Source organism: Girardinichthys multiradiatus, chromosome 13 (assembly GCF_021462225.1).
Source record: "Girardinichthys multiradiatus isolate DD_20200921_A chromosome 13, DD_fGirMul_XY1, whole genome shotgun sequence".
NCBI lineage: Eukaryota > Metazoa > Chordata > Actinopteri > Cyprinodontiformes > Goodeidae > Girardinichthys > Girardinichthys multiradiatus.
Window position 1 is genome coordinate 31,625,411 of NC_061806.1, and position 16,891 is coordinate 31,642,301.

The 16,891-nt window shown below is 36.0% G+C and overlaps 1 protein-coding gene across 1 annotated transcript in view; it reads left to right on the plus strand.

The window, feature by feature from the left end:
* The window catches only part of grin2da (glutamate receptor, ionotropic, N-methyl D-aspartate 2D, a), a 282,278-nt gene that overhangs the window by 214,900 nt on the left and 50,487 nt on the right, over positions 1–16,891 (plus strand). The window contains exons 8-10 of the mRNA XM_047383963.1: positions 5,566–5,771; positions 7,639–7,807; positions 16,157–16,310. Coding sequence (XP_047239919.1) covers positions 5,566–5,771; positions 7,639–7,807; positions 16,157–16,310 — 529 coding nt within the window. The remainder of the gene's footprint in view (positions 1–5,565; positions 5,772–7,638; positions 7,808–16,156; positions 16,311–16,891) is intronic.

The following is a 16,891-nucleotide window of genomic DNA, read 5'->3' on the forward strand; positions in this document are numbered from 1 at the left end:
TTTGGGGCTTCTCCACACCGTAACTCTCCCAGATGTGGGGAAAACAGTAAAGGTGGACTCATCAGAGAAGAATACATGCTTCACATTGTCCACAGCCCAAGATTTGCGCTCCTTGCACCATTGAAACCGACGTTTGGCATTGGCATGAGTGACCAAAGGTTTGCCTATAGCAGCCCGGCCGTGTATATTGACCCTGTGGAGCTCCCGACGGACAGTTCTGGTGGAAACAGGAGAGTTGAGGTGCATATTTAATTCTGCCGTGATTTGGGCAGCCGTGGTTTTATGTTTTTTGGATACAATCCAGGTTAGCGGCTAGACCTGAAAAAAATGTACAAGAGCTGCAGAAGCTTGTAATATGTTCAGTCCTCTAACTCTGACCTTACTTTTCTTTCTAAACATACAGTCTGTCAGGAGCACAGGGTAAGAAAACTAAGCAGCTAGACAGAAACAGAAAACTACAGGCAAAGAAATGGCATCTCCCACTTAAAAGTGTTTTTATTTATGCACAACAGATTTTGATTTTAAATTATTTTCATTCAACTAGGAATTTTGTTTCTGACTGGTATTTCTCAAAAGATGTTAAAACAATGTAAAAATAGAATAAAGTTTGGCATTACAGCAATCAAGCTGATCTAATGATTGCTGAACAGCTTTTTTTGCATGTTTCCACTGGTATTTTCAGTTTAAGTTTTTTTCTTTTTGGTGATGAGCACCAAGTCTTGAGCTCCCCCTATGGATTCTCCAAAAGATTCATCTTGCGACTGTTGCGTTGTCATTTATTAACATTTAAATCAGTTCAACTCACAAAACACATGTTATGAAAATTAAAACATTGATGTAAAAAATTAGGTCTACAGAGAAGATTATCAGGGCTGACCTTCCACCATTCAGAACTTACAGGTCTAAGGCCAGAAACGGGCAGCTAACATCTCAGCAGACTCCACACATCCTGAACACAAGCTGCTTAGACTTTTACCTTAAGGTACGCGCCACAGTGCTCTATTTGCAAAAACCAGCAAGGACAGTTTTTTTCCCCGTCTGTCTCTAATAAACACAATGAACACCTTACAGTCTCTGTTGCGAAACAAAATAAGAATATTTGTACTATCACAACCTGCCTTTCTTTTCCTGAAACATAAAAATAGCTATAGACACATATACATGCTGCTTCTTCAATCCCTATTTTTATTTTCCCTAAAATTCCCTAAAGTTTATATATTTATACTTAATGCCTGTACGCTATGAGCGCTTGACACCAAAGTCAAATTCCTTGTTTGAGCACACAAACTTGGCCATGATTTTAATCTCCCAAAGGTATGAATAATTTTGGGCATAACTGTAATATCTAAGAATTTAAATCAAATATATGGTCAAAGCTTTGATGTATTTCTGACAGCATGTTAAAACCAAATGCAGCAGAAAATAGGAATTAATCCATTGGAATAGACTTGATGATACATAGCTCATGTATTTACATATGTACTCTCTTTGGAACTCTAGGTACTATTGATGTTGTTAGTATTTTATGTTATATTTTGCTATACATTTTGTTTCACAAAAAAATAAATAAATAAAGTTACTTTGCAGTATGTACACTATTGAAAATGATCCATCCATCCAATCATCCATCAGTCCTGTAGCAGCCACAATACGCAGTTGATTTATTTACAATATGTTGTTTTACTTTGGGTTTTAACATTGAGAAGGAACTGAATGTAACTTTATGGTGAACTTAATGGCAGAAAACAATCACAAAAAGGAAACTTTCTGAAATATTAACCCGAACTGACCTATTTAACATAAATAAACCAAATGACAACTTACCTACCTAACCAAGACAAACAGGAGAAAACTAGAAAGAAATAAAAGGCAGTCCACCCTCTACAAACTCCTCCATGCAACATATGGATTTAAAGGTGTTAGGAAAAGGTGTTTCTGGTTGGGTTGGGCTGAGCAGAGGATGAATGAAAGGCAGTCCGCGGCAGTGTCAACTTATACATCATCTCCACTTAGGTAAGCAATCCGTATTCATCTGTCTTCCGGGTCTACCAATCATGGAGAGGCCCCTACACCTTACGACACCAGTCGTAACATCAGTTAAAACAGAAGTACAGACTCCAGTTTCACACACAAGCCAATCACACTCTACTGCACTCAACACTGCTTGATGAAAATTCGTAATGAGTCAACCTCTGGTTCAGTATAGTAATGATGTGAAGCATTGTAATGTTCCCTCCTCTTTCCCATACTTGTTTAAAATAAGCCTTCAATTTTCCTTGCAATGACAAACATTAGAACAATTCTCTTTCTACGTCTTTGCTTAGAGCAGGTCTGAATTTTAATATGTGTCTTCAAACAAGGGGTACAAGTTGTCCTAGAATGTAGAGCTATATAGACTTTTATTTCACTATTTTATGGCCTGACATACATATTATGTTGTCAATGTAGCTTTTAGGCTTTCTGATGTCTCTCTTTATGAGGCCTCTCTCAGCTCTAAGCACTGCTTTATGTGTGATTACAATCACTGTATCAGATTGAATAAGATTGGATATAAGGCTGTGTTGGTTTAAAATGTAACTGAATGGAGGGAAATTAATTGAAATACCGTATCTTTATTTTTATTTTGGTTATTATTTAGGGTTTCTGTTGCAATTCAATTGCACAATGTAAACATGCACTAAAGAAATAATGCTGGTGTAGATTCTCAGTCATGGAGGACATGACAGTCCTAAGTGCTTAAGTAAATGGTAACTGAACTTAGTCCCTTCTTTCTTAGAGGGGTTCCGTTTTTGTGAAACATCAAACTGAAGTAAACTGAGAAGTGCAGAATCACCCAGCCCTGTGAAGCCTGAAAGAATATTAAGCTATGTTGAAAGCTAATTTTTCCACTGGGATACACAAGTTCCTGTTTGAGAATGGGCTGACAAGTTCAGTGTGGCTTTGTTACTTGAAATTGTGTTGTTAATGATCATACTGTGAATTGTGTTTGAAAACAGTACTACAGGTTAAGGGTAATTAACTAATCAAAATTTCAGTGCTTACTTACTCATTGAATTTCTGTCGAATTAGGTAGAAAGGACTTAGTTTTGTTGTAGACAAGGGAAACTCCAATCCATTATAGTAAGTTTGTGGAGTTTTATAGCCTTTTTTGTTGTTTACAATTCTTCATCATTAGTTTGTATCATCACTGAGTTGCTTGTTCTAAATATATTATAGAAAAAAAAGATCATATTCTGCAACTTGTCAGTTTTTTTTTGTTTTACTGATATGAATATGTAACTTTTTGTACAATTTGCCTACACTTGTTTTCCATACACAGATATTAGGCCAGCAGAGTGAAGACAGAAATGGAAAACAAAGCAGGAGTCACATGGATGACTGCATACCTATTAAATATGAAAAATTTGTGGCAGGTGTATTTTTTTTTAGCAAACATTTCCTTGTCTACCGCCAATTTATTTATCTTTGAACTAGAGTTGAGTTCTGTAACATGCATGGTATGGCAACATGGTCAAATATAAGAACAAGTTATTCTGGCTTGTAAAATGGTTTCTTTAGATAAAAATCGGTTCAAAATGAAAAGCAGGAACAAACAGAAATGGATGGGTTTATCAGTTTAAATTATTTTCACTTTGGCAGCAATGATTGCATAAGTAATGCCACATTTGTACAATTGTAAGTTCTGATTCAGGAAGTATCACCATCAAATAGGTGGATAAGTGTACCTTTGAAAAAGGAAAGAAAAATAGTGAAGGAAAGGAAAGAAAAACTCAATTTATTTTTTGCCTCAGACCAGTTCTTTCATTGTTTAATACATGTTGTTATTATGAATATGTAAACCATGACTGTTTATTGCTTCAGAGTAACCAGCAACCACAAACAACCAAATGATTCATTACTCCATTTTTTCTCTAATGACTGACAGTGCTATGTTTTTGCAAAGCATGCCAATATATCATCTTTCATTTACAATGGTCTGCAAAAGTATTAATAATTCACATTGTTCATATTTTGTGACATTACAACCAAAATCTTCAATGTATTTTATGAGACAGATAGACCAAGAAGTGCACAATTGTGAGGTGGTGGAAAATACATGGTTTTCTCATATTTCTCGTGATACGATATGAATCTGAAACTGTCAATGCATTAGTATTTAGTCCCCTTTACTCTGATACGATAACTAAAATGCGTGGCAACTAACCGCCTTTAGAAGTTACCTAATTAATAAATGGAGTACACCTGTGTGAAATTTTTTTGTCAGTATAGGCATCTCCTCCTTGAAGGCTTTAGAGGTCTGTTAGATAATGTTACTGAACAAACATTATCAAGATCAAAGAACACAGCAGGGAGATCAGAGAGAAATTTGCAGGGATTGGGTTATAAAACAATATCCTGAGCTTTGAACATTTCATTAAGGATTCTTTAATCAATCATCTGAACATAGATAGAGTATGGCAAAATAGCAAACCTACCAAGAGATGGCTGTCCACTGAAACTGACCAGGTCTGGCAGGTAAAGAGAACATTAATCAGAGAGCAGCTAGGAGGCTCACAGCAATTATGGAGGAGCAGCAGAGGTCTACAGCAATGGCCAGGGAATCTGTTGGAAGGAAAGTTATTACTCATGCACTCAACAAATTTTGCCTTTATAGAGGAGTTGCAAGAAGAAAGACAGTGGTGAACAAAAGCCAAGAGAATCCTTGTTTGCAGTTTACTACAAACCATGTAGGGAGCAAAGTAAACATTAAGGTGCTCTGGACAGAAGAGATTGCAGCTTAACTTTTTGCTGTGTATGTTGGAAAGCTAACACTGAACTTTACAAGTAACACACTAAATGCTGGAGGCACCATTATGCTATGGGGATGGCTTTTCTTCTCCAGGGACAGGGAAGCTACCCAAAGTTGATGGGATTGTATATTTATTTAAATACAGGGCGATCTTGGAAGAAAACCTGTAAGAGGCTGCAACAGTGGCTGAAGACAAATGCAAGAAACAATTTTAAGTTTTATTTGAAACTGTGTGTATTTTGAGCTTCCACCTCACAGTCCCAAACTAATTTGTTGGGTTTTCACATAAAAACCCAATAAAATATATTGGATTTTGATGTGAAAGGTTCAAGGGGTGCAAAAACCTTTCCAAGGCACTGGTAATGCCAATGGATGCTCTAGATGCATTAGGTCTGACAGCCCTTCTAATAAGAAAACAGAGCTTAGTTTCACTGAGTGCCTCAACGGGGACACCATACAAACTAAACATTACTGATCAGGTAGATGTAGCACAACTTATTGTGCATTTTTACTCACATGAAGGACAACAGGATAGATGAGAAAATAAAGGGAAAAATATTTCTGATTAATTGATGAGATGTTTGATAGGCAGATAAGTGACAAATGCTACAAAATACATATATTAAAAATATTTTGAAAGAAAAAGGATTAATGCAACTGATGGTTCATAGAGATGTTTGAATTTGATAAAATATGTCATTTCTCAACAACATTGAGATCTGAAGATTTTGGTAGTCAAAACTCAGGATCTATTATTTTTTGTTTTTATGTTTCAGGTTGGCTGGTGGGAGAATGGACACCTACGCCTGCGTTACCATCCTTGGTCTCGTTACGGCTCCTTCCTGAAACCTCTGGATGATGCTCAACACCTCAGAGTGGTTACCCTGGAGGAGAGGCCCTTTGTCATTGTTGAGCCTGCTGACCCTGGAACCAGCTCATGCATCCGGGACTCTGTACCTTGTCGCCTGCCTATTAATTCCAGGTAGTAAAACAAAATGCGTAGATGGATTTAAGATATGAACTTTTAAGCACGCTTGAGCGATATGTCAGTACATGATATTTGATTTATTGCGGCTATAAACAGTTGTAATAAAAAGTAGGTATAATCACTTTCTGGCATTTTCGGATAGACTATTATATAGTATTTTGGATACAGTGCCAACCCTGACTTAATGTGTTCTCTAACAACCAGCTTCGTAAAAAGTGAAATGTTTTCAAAAACGAATTAAACACCTTCCTGAATGCACAAATTCTCAAGCTGAAATTCCTGATGCAGCTAAATTTTATGGCCTCTATCCACATTATCTTAAGATGCACTGTACACAGCAGAGAATGTTTAATATAATAGCTTTCCACTCAAATCCATTGATATACATACAACTGTTTTTTAATTGCACTGGACACCGCAGGCAGTTTTTATGTATCCAATAAAACATGGCAACCGATCAAAACATGCATTTATGGGAACAATAGTCTGTTAAAGCTGTTCATTAAAACTGCAATGGAAGCTTAAAACCATGAAGTAAACTGAGGTTAATTGCCTTTTTAAATCAATGCAAATGATAAGCAAGGAAACCTTACACAGACTAGTACAGCAAGAAATGGACACAGCAACCTAAAATGTGGAAATATGTGGGTATGTGCAGTGAGAATGTATAAATTCCGCAGTTCAAAAAGACAATTTATGAAATGTAAATGTAAAAATAAATCTTGCATAAATAATATTTCATAAGCAGTATACAATATAACCTAAACCTCTTGTAGATTATTTTATTTTTTGCATATGTTAATACAGTTCATGTCAGGGTTGAGTTTTATCAGGGACTCCACTAGCAATAATTCAAAACTGCCATGATTGGGATCCTAAGGAGCACTGTCCTATATATCAGAAATTGTCTGAGTCTCAAATTCCTTAGCTTTTCCTTAGCTTTTATCATTACCTTGCATGTGATTTTTGCTCTCTGCATTTATGGTTATGGAAATTGTCTTGTAAAGCCATGCATTTAAGTACTAAACACCCAAGCCGTCAGGAAATGTATGTATTGGTTCATTGGCACACACTGTAGCTTACTGTCTCTATGAAATTACAGATATTTCTTCCTAAGTAAATGGTTAACGCTTAATATATGTTATCAGAAATAGTACCTTGTTGATTAAAGTTGGTGCTGCTCAGTATGCATTTCATTCAGTTTCTGCAAAGATCAGACCTATTTTTAAATGTTCTTACAACTAAATGACCTTCGGGATATTACCCATTGTTTTCCACAAACTTATTGCAGCTTCTAATTGAAATAATTCCCTCCAGAGGTCAGGCTGTGTTGCTTGGTAACACAGTCAAGTGGTTACAATAGGAAAGTGTCTCAGAGGCCATCAAATTTACTCTTGATATGGGGAGCTGATGGAGGCCATTGCAGCCACTTGACTGATAGTCATCAAAAAGAACTTGAATTTCTCTGTGTAGCTAGCACATCATGCTGAGGTGCTCGCTGCCTAAGGACTAACAATCAGTTTTTTCAGAAATGTAGGTTATTTCAGTAAGACCTACAAGCATAAAAACATGTTTTGTTTTAAATATAGAGCTCATTTTTCTTAAAAGTGGCCCAAGTTGTCAAAACATCTCTTCTCCAAATGCATCTGTAAACTGTCAGTATTGATCCACTGCCGGTCCCCTGCTAATAATTTATACAAAGTCTGCCTTACTTTTCCTCCCCTATGCTATTTCCCTTGACATAGTTAGATATGCCTTTTCTTGTGTTTTTTAGATATTTTCCACAGTTTTTTTAGTCTTGTTGTTATTTAAGTATCATGTTTTTACTAATATATGTTCTTTCTTCCATTATGTTTCTTAGTTTGTTGCTGGATGGGGCTGTACCCATGAAGCACTGCTGCAAAGGGTTCTGCATTGATGTTCTAAAGCGCTTGGCAAAGATTGTAGGTTTCACCTATGATCTTTACCTGGTGACAAATGGCAGGCATGGAAAGAACATTGATGGGGAATGGAATGGCATGGTTGGAGAGGTGAGGTCTTTAATATTGGTAAAATTTGATCTTGACATTACACTATTTTATGTAATCAATCATTTAAATAAAAAAGGTTTCCCTTTTAACTAGACTGTTTTTTATGAAAGTAGATGCTCTGAAAAAGCGAATTCCCTTCTGTTGAATTTCACCTGGCAGTATAAGAGATTTATTGAAACACTACTATTTTACATATTTCATTCATCCAGCAGTTCTGCTTTTTGTTGTTGTTGTTTTTTTCCCAGGTCAAAGTCGCAACTCCTAAAAAGTAAAGTACAGTTTTAGTAAACTAAGAATCATTTCAAAATTCAATATTGCATTTTATAATCAACATTGGTTAATTTAAACTACTAGTTTATCAGGCTGGTCACTATTTTTTTTCTCCAATTTTCTGGTGCACATTGTCTATAAGCATTGCCACATTTCATACAAAAAAATTAGGGATGTCTACCACTAACTTACTCCTGCGATTACAGCAACCACCATGTGCAAAGGCATAAACCAATTGGTTTAAATCACAATTTAAATCATGGTGTCAACAAAGTTATGCAGTTCATAACCAATTATTTGTTGTACTTCATTACAAATCAACATTAACTTAAACTGCAAAAACATCAAAGTCCAATAATTAAGCACAATTTATGGTAACAGTTGAACACAGACACTTTACGTCAAACCTGAACTTCAACAAGTTAAATCAAACAGTATAAGCTTTATTACCTTGTAAAATGTAAAAAAAAAAACTTTAACTGATTATAGAATAAAATTGTAGCTAAAATATGTATTATTCTCTGTAGTTGTTTAACGTTTTTTTTTTTTTATCAAATAACCAAATTAAATTAATAATTAGTTTAATAATTGGTTTAATTAAATAATTAACATTTTGTTTAAATCAGTTTTTTAGAATGGAAAATAACACAGCATTTTCACAAAAAAAGATAAATAAAAACAGGGTCAGTGTGGTTGTCCTGTTCTGTACTGAACAAATGTACTGAAATAGATATTAATTATATAACTGAAATGTAAATAACCTTGATAATAATCAATTCTATGATGGTGGTTTTTGTTGAAACATCACCTTTGTGATACAAATTTTACTTCATGAAGCAGTAATGAAAATGGCAGAGAATGCTGCCACCCATCAGCCATTGGAGCCAATGGATGGATGGATGGATGGATGGATGGATGGATTGATATGCTTTAGGCAGGGAAATCGGTATATTGGTGTCAGAGTTTGACATTTTTTGGACTTTGTTTGTGGCTTTTCTTTGCTTAGTTGTTCAATCTTGGTTTTTACATCATGTTTTCTAGTCCCTCTACTGCCTCTTAGTGTTTCCCCTCTTAGGTTTCTTTATGGTGGTTTCCTTATTACTTAGTATGTTTTTTATTAGTATTATTGTAATTGTAATTATTATAGTTCATTGTCTTCCTTGCATTCTCTAGTTTAATTCTCTCTCTTAGTATCCTGGTGTTTTTTATGTTTTGGTAATTTGTTCCTTGCACTCTTCTTGTTTACTAGTTTCCTTTCCAGTCTATTCAGTCCGTGTGGTTAGGTTTGTTCACTTTGATCAGGTTTTCTTAATGGGTTCTTTGTTGGGTCTTAGGTTATTGTTGTTTCTATGTTACCTCTAGTTTCTCCGTTTACATTAATTCATGGTTATTCTAGTTTCCTTATGCTTCCTCTGATTAATTATCTTGCTTACAGTTTTGCTTAGTCTGTGTTTTCTGGTTATTATTATTAGTCCTTTTCCCATGCTCAGCCTTTGTATTCATTTCTCTGCCTCCTTGTCACACCTGTTCCCTGTTCCTTTGATTACCTGCCTTTGTTATCCCACAGTATATTAGTTGGTTTGGTGTCTATGTTCGTCGCTGGTTCCTTGTATTCGTCAAAACCCTGTTCCCTACCTTGACTATGTTTTGTTTATGCTTTGCTTGGAAACCTATGCTATGTTTTGCCATGAGTACCTGTAGTGTTTTGTAAGTTTTTGGATTTTGACTCTGGTTCATACCTGCAGTGTTTTGTTACGTTTTTGACGTTTTGAGAATAAACTAAAGAATTTCTAAGCTGCGGCTGCCAAGCTCTTGCCTGCACTTTGGTCCGACCCAAAACCCCATCCTGACAATTGGTTGAAATCAAAATAAAATCAGTGGGGAAAAAAAATCATGGCTAAAATGCAGTTTACCAACTGTTCCACAAAGATGTGAGTTTACTCATTCTTTGAAAATATAGACATTTTTGAAAGAAAAATACTTCAAGATTGGGTACTTGGACAGACAAAAAGAAACAGTATAGCCATTGCAATGCTTGTATGATTTCTGTTCATTGTATGAAAGAGTATAGAACTGTCTAGATACTTTTCAGATACTATTTGTTGTATAAGCTTAATGTCTGTTGTATATTTCAAAGTTTTATCATCATTACCTCTGACACCAATGTAGCCTTTCAGCAATATATAAGATTAAATTAGGTCCCAATGAACAATAAGTGCTCAGTTCATTCGAATCAATTATTTCTGTGAAACACATTATTTGTTTTGGCAAAAATGAGCATATCTTTAAGGAGAAGACGTGACATTTCACAATGGCAAAGGTGATGATGGTGTGGTACAAGCATCTAACTCCAAATTTTAAGATTCACTCCTTACACACACATACACACTCCTTACACACACAAATTGCAAAACAATATTGTTTTGCAATTTTTGGCCTGCTATGATTGTGTTAGTAGCTCAGTGAGCTCAACTGTTGGAAACGTTTAGTCATAGTCTTATTTTAAAATGCCAAATGCCCTTCTTGTGATAAAATTTCAATCTGATTGCTACCACATGATGTCGGACAAGCACGGTAGCTACAATGGGGCTAACCTCTAAGAAAGAAAAAGGGGTGGGGGGTTTAAAGGTTGGCAGTGAGTGTGGCGCTCAGTCTATTTTGGTGAGTAGTATAAATTTGAAGGTCTTCTGAATTCAGCTTACCATAGAGAAGGTACAATTTAAAAAGGAAAGAATATTTATACAAAAAAGTTAAAATGCTCTGCTCTTCCAACGTCCCTTATTATGATACTTGCAAAGAAATATATTACTAAATGTGAATCTATCCTCTGTGACCTGTCCAGGGTGTATCCCACCTCTCACCCAATGACTGCTTGAGATAGTTCCATGCAACCCGGCAAAGATAAGCATGAATAGAAAGTGGATGGATGGATGGATGTTAGCAGATATAATTTTACCTTAGTTTAGCAAATATGATTAATCAGGGAAACAAAAATGCTTGTATAGGAAAAACAACGAGAAGCCTCAGCTGGCCAGTTAGACATTTTGAAGTGGCCACACATTCATAATCGTGACCAAATAATTTGCTCTATAAAAACAATTCTAACTAAGGAAACCCAAGATATGTTGATATGCAATACATTCAGTGAAACTAAAGTACTGTGCAAATAACCACAGTGGCCCCCCACTCCAAGCAAGCTTAATTGAATAAACATAGAAAAGACAACATTCTCTTTTATCTAAACAATGTAAAATTGTGGGTTGAAAGTTAAAAGTGGAAAAAAATGTCCATATAAAGACGTCATTCTAAACATGGGTTAAAGATATTTAAGGTTGGTCAAATTCTGCAAGCTGGAATTGTTTAGGCTAAATTTGAATGGGCTAAAAGCTAATTTTTAAAATGTTTTTTTGGGCTAAATAAAGACAAGGACTGGCTAATGTTAAACAGCCTTAATAAAAGATGTCCATGGCCACACAGGAGGGCCATTTCTTTATATTTTATTTCTTACACCACTCTTCTTACAATCATTCAAGCTCTTTTCACTAATATTTCTCAGACCTTCTTATAAGCTTGTTTTGAACATTGGTAGAATCTTTACTAATTTGTTGTCCAGTTCCTAGAAGTCCATTTACAGAAGACTGTTTGTTAGCTTTCCTGTTTGCTTAAGTCAGTTTAAGTCTAAACCACAAAGCATTCAATCATACAAAACATATAAAGTACAAATGAGCAAAGTATAAGTATAATCTTTAGGCACCACTGACCCTGTAACAAAGACATAACTTACTCCTATCTCTTTTGATGAGTACATTAAATCTTAAAGATAACCCAGTCTGCCATGCACTAGCATCTTAGTTCCAACAAAGCTATTCCCAAAACCTATTAGTTAAAAACCTAGCACATACTACATGATAAAAAAAATGAATGGCGATGCATCCATCTCATCACATTCCAGGTCTTTGATTTGGGATCTACTTCTTAAAGACAAGACATTCATACTATTAGGTATTTGTTTAGATAATACTTTTACTATAAACTTTTTTATCCACTTTTCTGTCTTTTGTTTTGCTATGTTTAATCAAACATTATGTGATATGCTTTCATGGTCAAGTTTGAAACAACTTTCCAAAGTCCTGCTTTCAGAAAGTCTAGCTGCTTGGAAGCAAAGTGTGATGAAATTTGAGTGGAATGAAAACGTTTGCACAGTACTGTAAGCAAAGGCTGGCACAGATATTTCTAGTAATAGAAAACTGTTTTTTGGTGAAGACTTATTAGTAGAGGGTATGGTTCATATGGTGATTTTGTCTCTGTCTCAGAGAGGTATGAGAAATGCATATGATTTCTCAGTGTTTGTTTCTCTCTCTCCTCGTCTCCAGCTGTCTCCCGTCTAGCATTTCTCTGCAACTCATTAAGTTGCTTAATTACAGTGTCACACAAACACATGTGAGCGTGAGCAGGGGCAGCTAAGTGTGTGAGAAAACTCATCACATCCTACCCTTGGCTACTTCCTGCTACATGACCAACACTTTTTAAAGAATATACACAGAGCTGTTCTTTTACATTTTATTTCTACTTACCTCTAGATCTCAGTGTCTTTGCACAGATAGTGAAAGCTTCCTTTTGAACAGACAGTTCTGCTATTTCTCATTATGTCCCTGAGCCCTGCACTTATCCTTCCTTTGTAAGTGCCTTCCAATCAGGCAGTAATTTCCAGCATTCTTAACTTTTTCTTGCCCTACATGCTGAGTCATCCTGGTAGAATCGTTTTTGTTCCCAGTATGAAGTCTTTACAGCAGTGAAGCACTTCCTCAACACAAGTGTCACAGGTAGCTGTATTAAAATATCTAATATGACCTTGTGGAGAAAACAGAACAAATAACAAGGTTTAATTGATCCTGACAAGCAGGGGTGCAACTACTGAAATTTTATCAAAATTAGTAAACCTGTATGTCATGGAATTCTTGTAGCCGTTGTCTTTTAGGTTTCTCCCAATGATTCACCCACAAGCCATATATTTGTTTTTTTTTCATAAACTTTAGAGGTGGCTGTTGTTTCTTCTGCATATTGAGTCACAACAGTCTCGTTGTCACTGAATTTAACATTCATTCAAAACTGAAAGAAACCAAGCTAATGATCAAATTGCTGAATGTTACTGCAGGAATGTAGATCAAAGTTGGATAGAGACCACTGGACAAACAGTTATTGTTAAAAAGTACTACAGATTCAGTAGACAATGGTCTGTGATAGGCATGGGCTATTATGGATCAGTTTTAATAATTGGACAACAATGTTTCTACATTTTAGGAGTCTTTGTACAATTTCAAGAAACAATTCTGGGGTTTCTCTAGTTGTAAAGCCTGTAGGATAGCTGACCTCCTTTCTCACCTGTTGTTAGTAAACTGTGTATAAGGGCAAAAAAAGGGGCATACAACTTAAAATGACATTCAGATTTACCTAGGTCATCAAATAAAACTATTTGAATTCGACATTCAAACATTCATTTAGGTGACACCAACTTAAACTAAATGTTTGAAATAACTGAACTTGAAATTACAAGGCGATTGTCAACACATTGTTATCTCACAATTTTAATACATATCTGTGCATTAATACAAAAATCATAGTTAATCATTATTATATTACACATATAATAATCATCATATAATAGCAATATAAAATAATAACTTTGCAGAAATACTGAAATAAGCTGCATACCTGTTTTTAGTGCTATAAGTGTTATTTCAGTCTTTTTATGCTGAAAGTCTATTTCAGTCTTTTTATGCTGAAAAATTATTGACTGGCACATATCTAACTGCAGGCATAAAGGCAAATGTTCTTTAGGCATGTATTTTGTGTGCACTTCTGCAGTTATGCAGAAATACATGTAAAAATGCATGTATTCATGGAGAAGATGTGAGCAAAGTCATTTATTGTTTAAGCTCTCTTAGTTTTTTTTTTGTGTTTGTTTGTTTGTCTAAAAGTGTTCTTTGATTCTTTGTTGTTTAAAACTAAAGCTGTCAAGTTAGGCTGCTATATAATTTATCACAAGGGAAGTTTCAGTCCTTGCAGCCCCAACTTTCTGCACTAATGCTTCCCTAATATATCAATGATTTTTGTGAGCTGTTAAGATAGATCTTTGTTATTTTTATATATTTTCTTATTTTCAAAAAATCTAATTTATTCTGGGTGTAAACCTGCAAATTATGAATGTTTTGTAACAAGTCAATATGTGCTGCGTTCCTCCTTCTGGGTCAAAGGTCATTCTTTCAAGGATCTTGGTGATTCATTCAGAAGTGATAGTAGGATGGGGTTTGTTCTGCTTTCTCATTGTGAGTCAAAAAGTCAAGTTCTCAATTTAGTTTCCGTCTTTCAGATTTGTTCTCCTTCATAGAATTGCAAGAACAAAATGACATTCCTGTTCATGCAGTCCTTGGGAGTCCCTTGTAGCTTCTTATTTACTCATATTGTGGACAGAACATTCTTCTTGTATGGTGTCTGAGAAATATGAAGTGGATGTGATCACTACACTGACAAATGCTGCAGTTGGAGGGACCCTTGCAGACTCTTAGGAGTTCTGCACTCGAGTTCAGGTAAAGTAAGAAATGTCCTTACCCAAAATAATTATATTTTATTGCTGCCTTAAGTAAAACAACAAATGTTTTTTTTTTTTTTTGTGGAGTATATACAGAATTGAAAACAAAAGCGCAAAGCGCTAAATATCCCTTCTGGCTTGTAAATGTCTTTCCATCACTTAAAACAATGGAGATATAGTGTGTCAGCGGAGAGAGGGATGTTCAGGTTTCTCTCCTGGACGGACCTTCAACCTGATCTTGGAGAATGGGAAGACTATGAATGTAAAAATGTATGGATGGTTGTTTTATAATGATCTTGCAGTAGAGGTAGAAATATAAACTTACCATAATAAAACTGTAAAGTAAACGTGTAAGTGTTCAAGAAAGTGCAGAAACAGAAAGTGTCAGTTAATTTACCCCTGTAGACATCAGTAGAAAGCAAAGAAAAGTTTTACGACCTAAGAGTATGGTTAAAGGCATCTCAGTGGTGTTGGCTCAGACACTGCAAAGCCTTTATTGTTTCACAGATTCTTTGTGTCAAGCCACAGCAGAATAATGAACTCCTGGTCAGCATCCAGCTTCTCTAACCTTCATAGTCCCTCAGTTGCCATCATGCAACCCCTGTTCCCTACCAGGTGAAACATGACAGAGCTGCGAATTCCCTCATTTCTTCACCTGCTGACCACCTGGGCCACAATTGTTGCTGCCAGAGGAGCTTTGAAGATGAACACAGCATTGATTTATGTTGAAACAGATGAGAAAGAAAAAAGAGAAATTCAGATCCTTAGCTTATCAACAGACTATATTGTATTATTGTGAGAAAAACATAAACCAACAAATTGTATGTTGAAGATTAATGAGTTTGCCAATTTTAAATATTTCTGCATTCAGATCTGATAATCAAAGTGATACAAATTAACCTTATTTAATCATAAAAAAGTTAATCCTCAAGACAGTAATTCTAATAAAATATTGGAAGTATTTCTCACATTAAAATAGTACTTTCATTGTGACATCCTGTTCTAGTCATTAAATACTACAGCTACATCTGTGAGTGAAAATGTTTTGAATTATCAATTTCAGTCATTCATTTTCTACCGCTTATTCCATAGTGGGTCGCGGGGAAGCTGGTGCCTATCTCCAGCAGTCTATGGGCGAGAGGCGGGGTACACCCTGGACAGGTCGCCAGTCCATCGCAGGGCAACACACAAACAACCAAGCACACACTCATTCATACACCTAAGGGCAATTTAGAGAGACCAATCAACCTAACAAGCATGTCTTTGGACTGTGGGAGGAAGCCAGAGTACCCGGTGAGAACCCATGCATGCACGGGGAGAACATGCAAACTCAATGCAGAAAGACCCCTGAACGGGAATTGAACCCAGGACCTTCTTGCTGCAACGCAGCAGTGCTACCAACTGCATCACCGTGCAGCCCATTATCAATTTCACTTTAACAATTTCTTTCAAAGTCTTGTAAATTTAATTTCAGGTGTTGTGTTTTCTAGGTGGTATCCAACAGGGCTGACATGGCCATAGGCTCCCTCACCATCAATGAGGAGAGGTCAGAGGTCGTAGAATTCTCCGTTCCTTTTGTGGAGACCGGCATCAGTGTCATGGTTTCTCGCAGCAACGGCACTGTGTCCCCTTCTGCTTTTCTTGGTAAGCTGCTGTTTAGAATCTTGTGACTTTCCATTTAATTATAAGTTTTTGTTGTCCAGTAAGCTAACACCTTCCTCATACTTCCCTTTTCTGAAAGGACTGCTCAGTCCAGCTCTGCATCCAGCAGGTCCGGACATCCCTAAACCCGAAAGGTCTCACTAAGCAGGTTTACTCGAAGATCTGTTTAAGCTGGTGTCGGAAAATTAAACACTTAACCTCTAACATCCTACAGTGCCTTGCGAAAGTATTCGGCCCCCTTGAACTTTTCAACCTCTTGCCACATTTCATGCTTCAAACATAAATATATAAAATTCAAATTTTTTGTGAAGAATCAACAACAAGTGGGACACAATCGTGAAGTGGCATTAAATTTATTGGGGGTGTCAAACGTTTTTAACAAATAAACTGAAAAGAGGGGCGTGCAATATTATTTGGCCCCTTTACTTTCAGTGCAGCAAACTCACTCCTGAAGTTCAGTGAGGATCTCTGAATGATCCAATGTTGTCCCAAATGACTGATGATGATAAATAGAATCCACCTGTGTGTAATCAAGTCTCCGTATTAATGCACCTGCTCTGTGA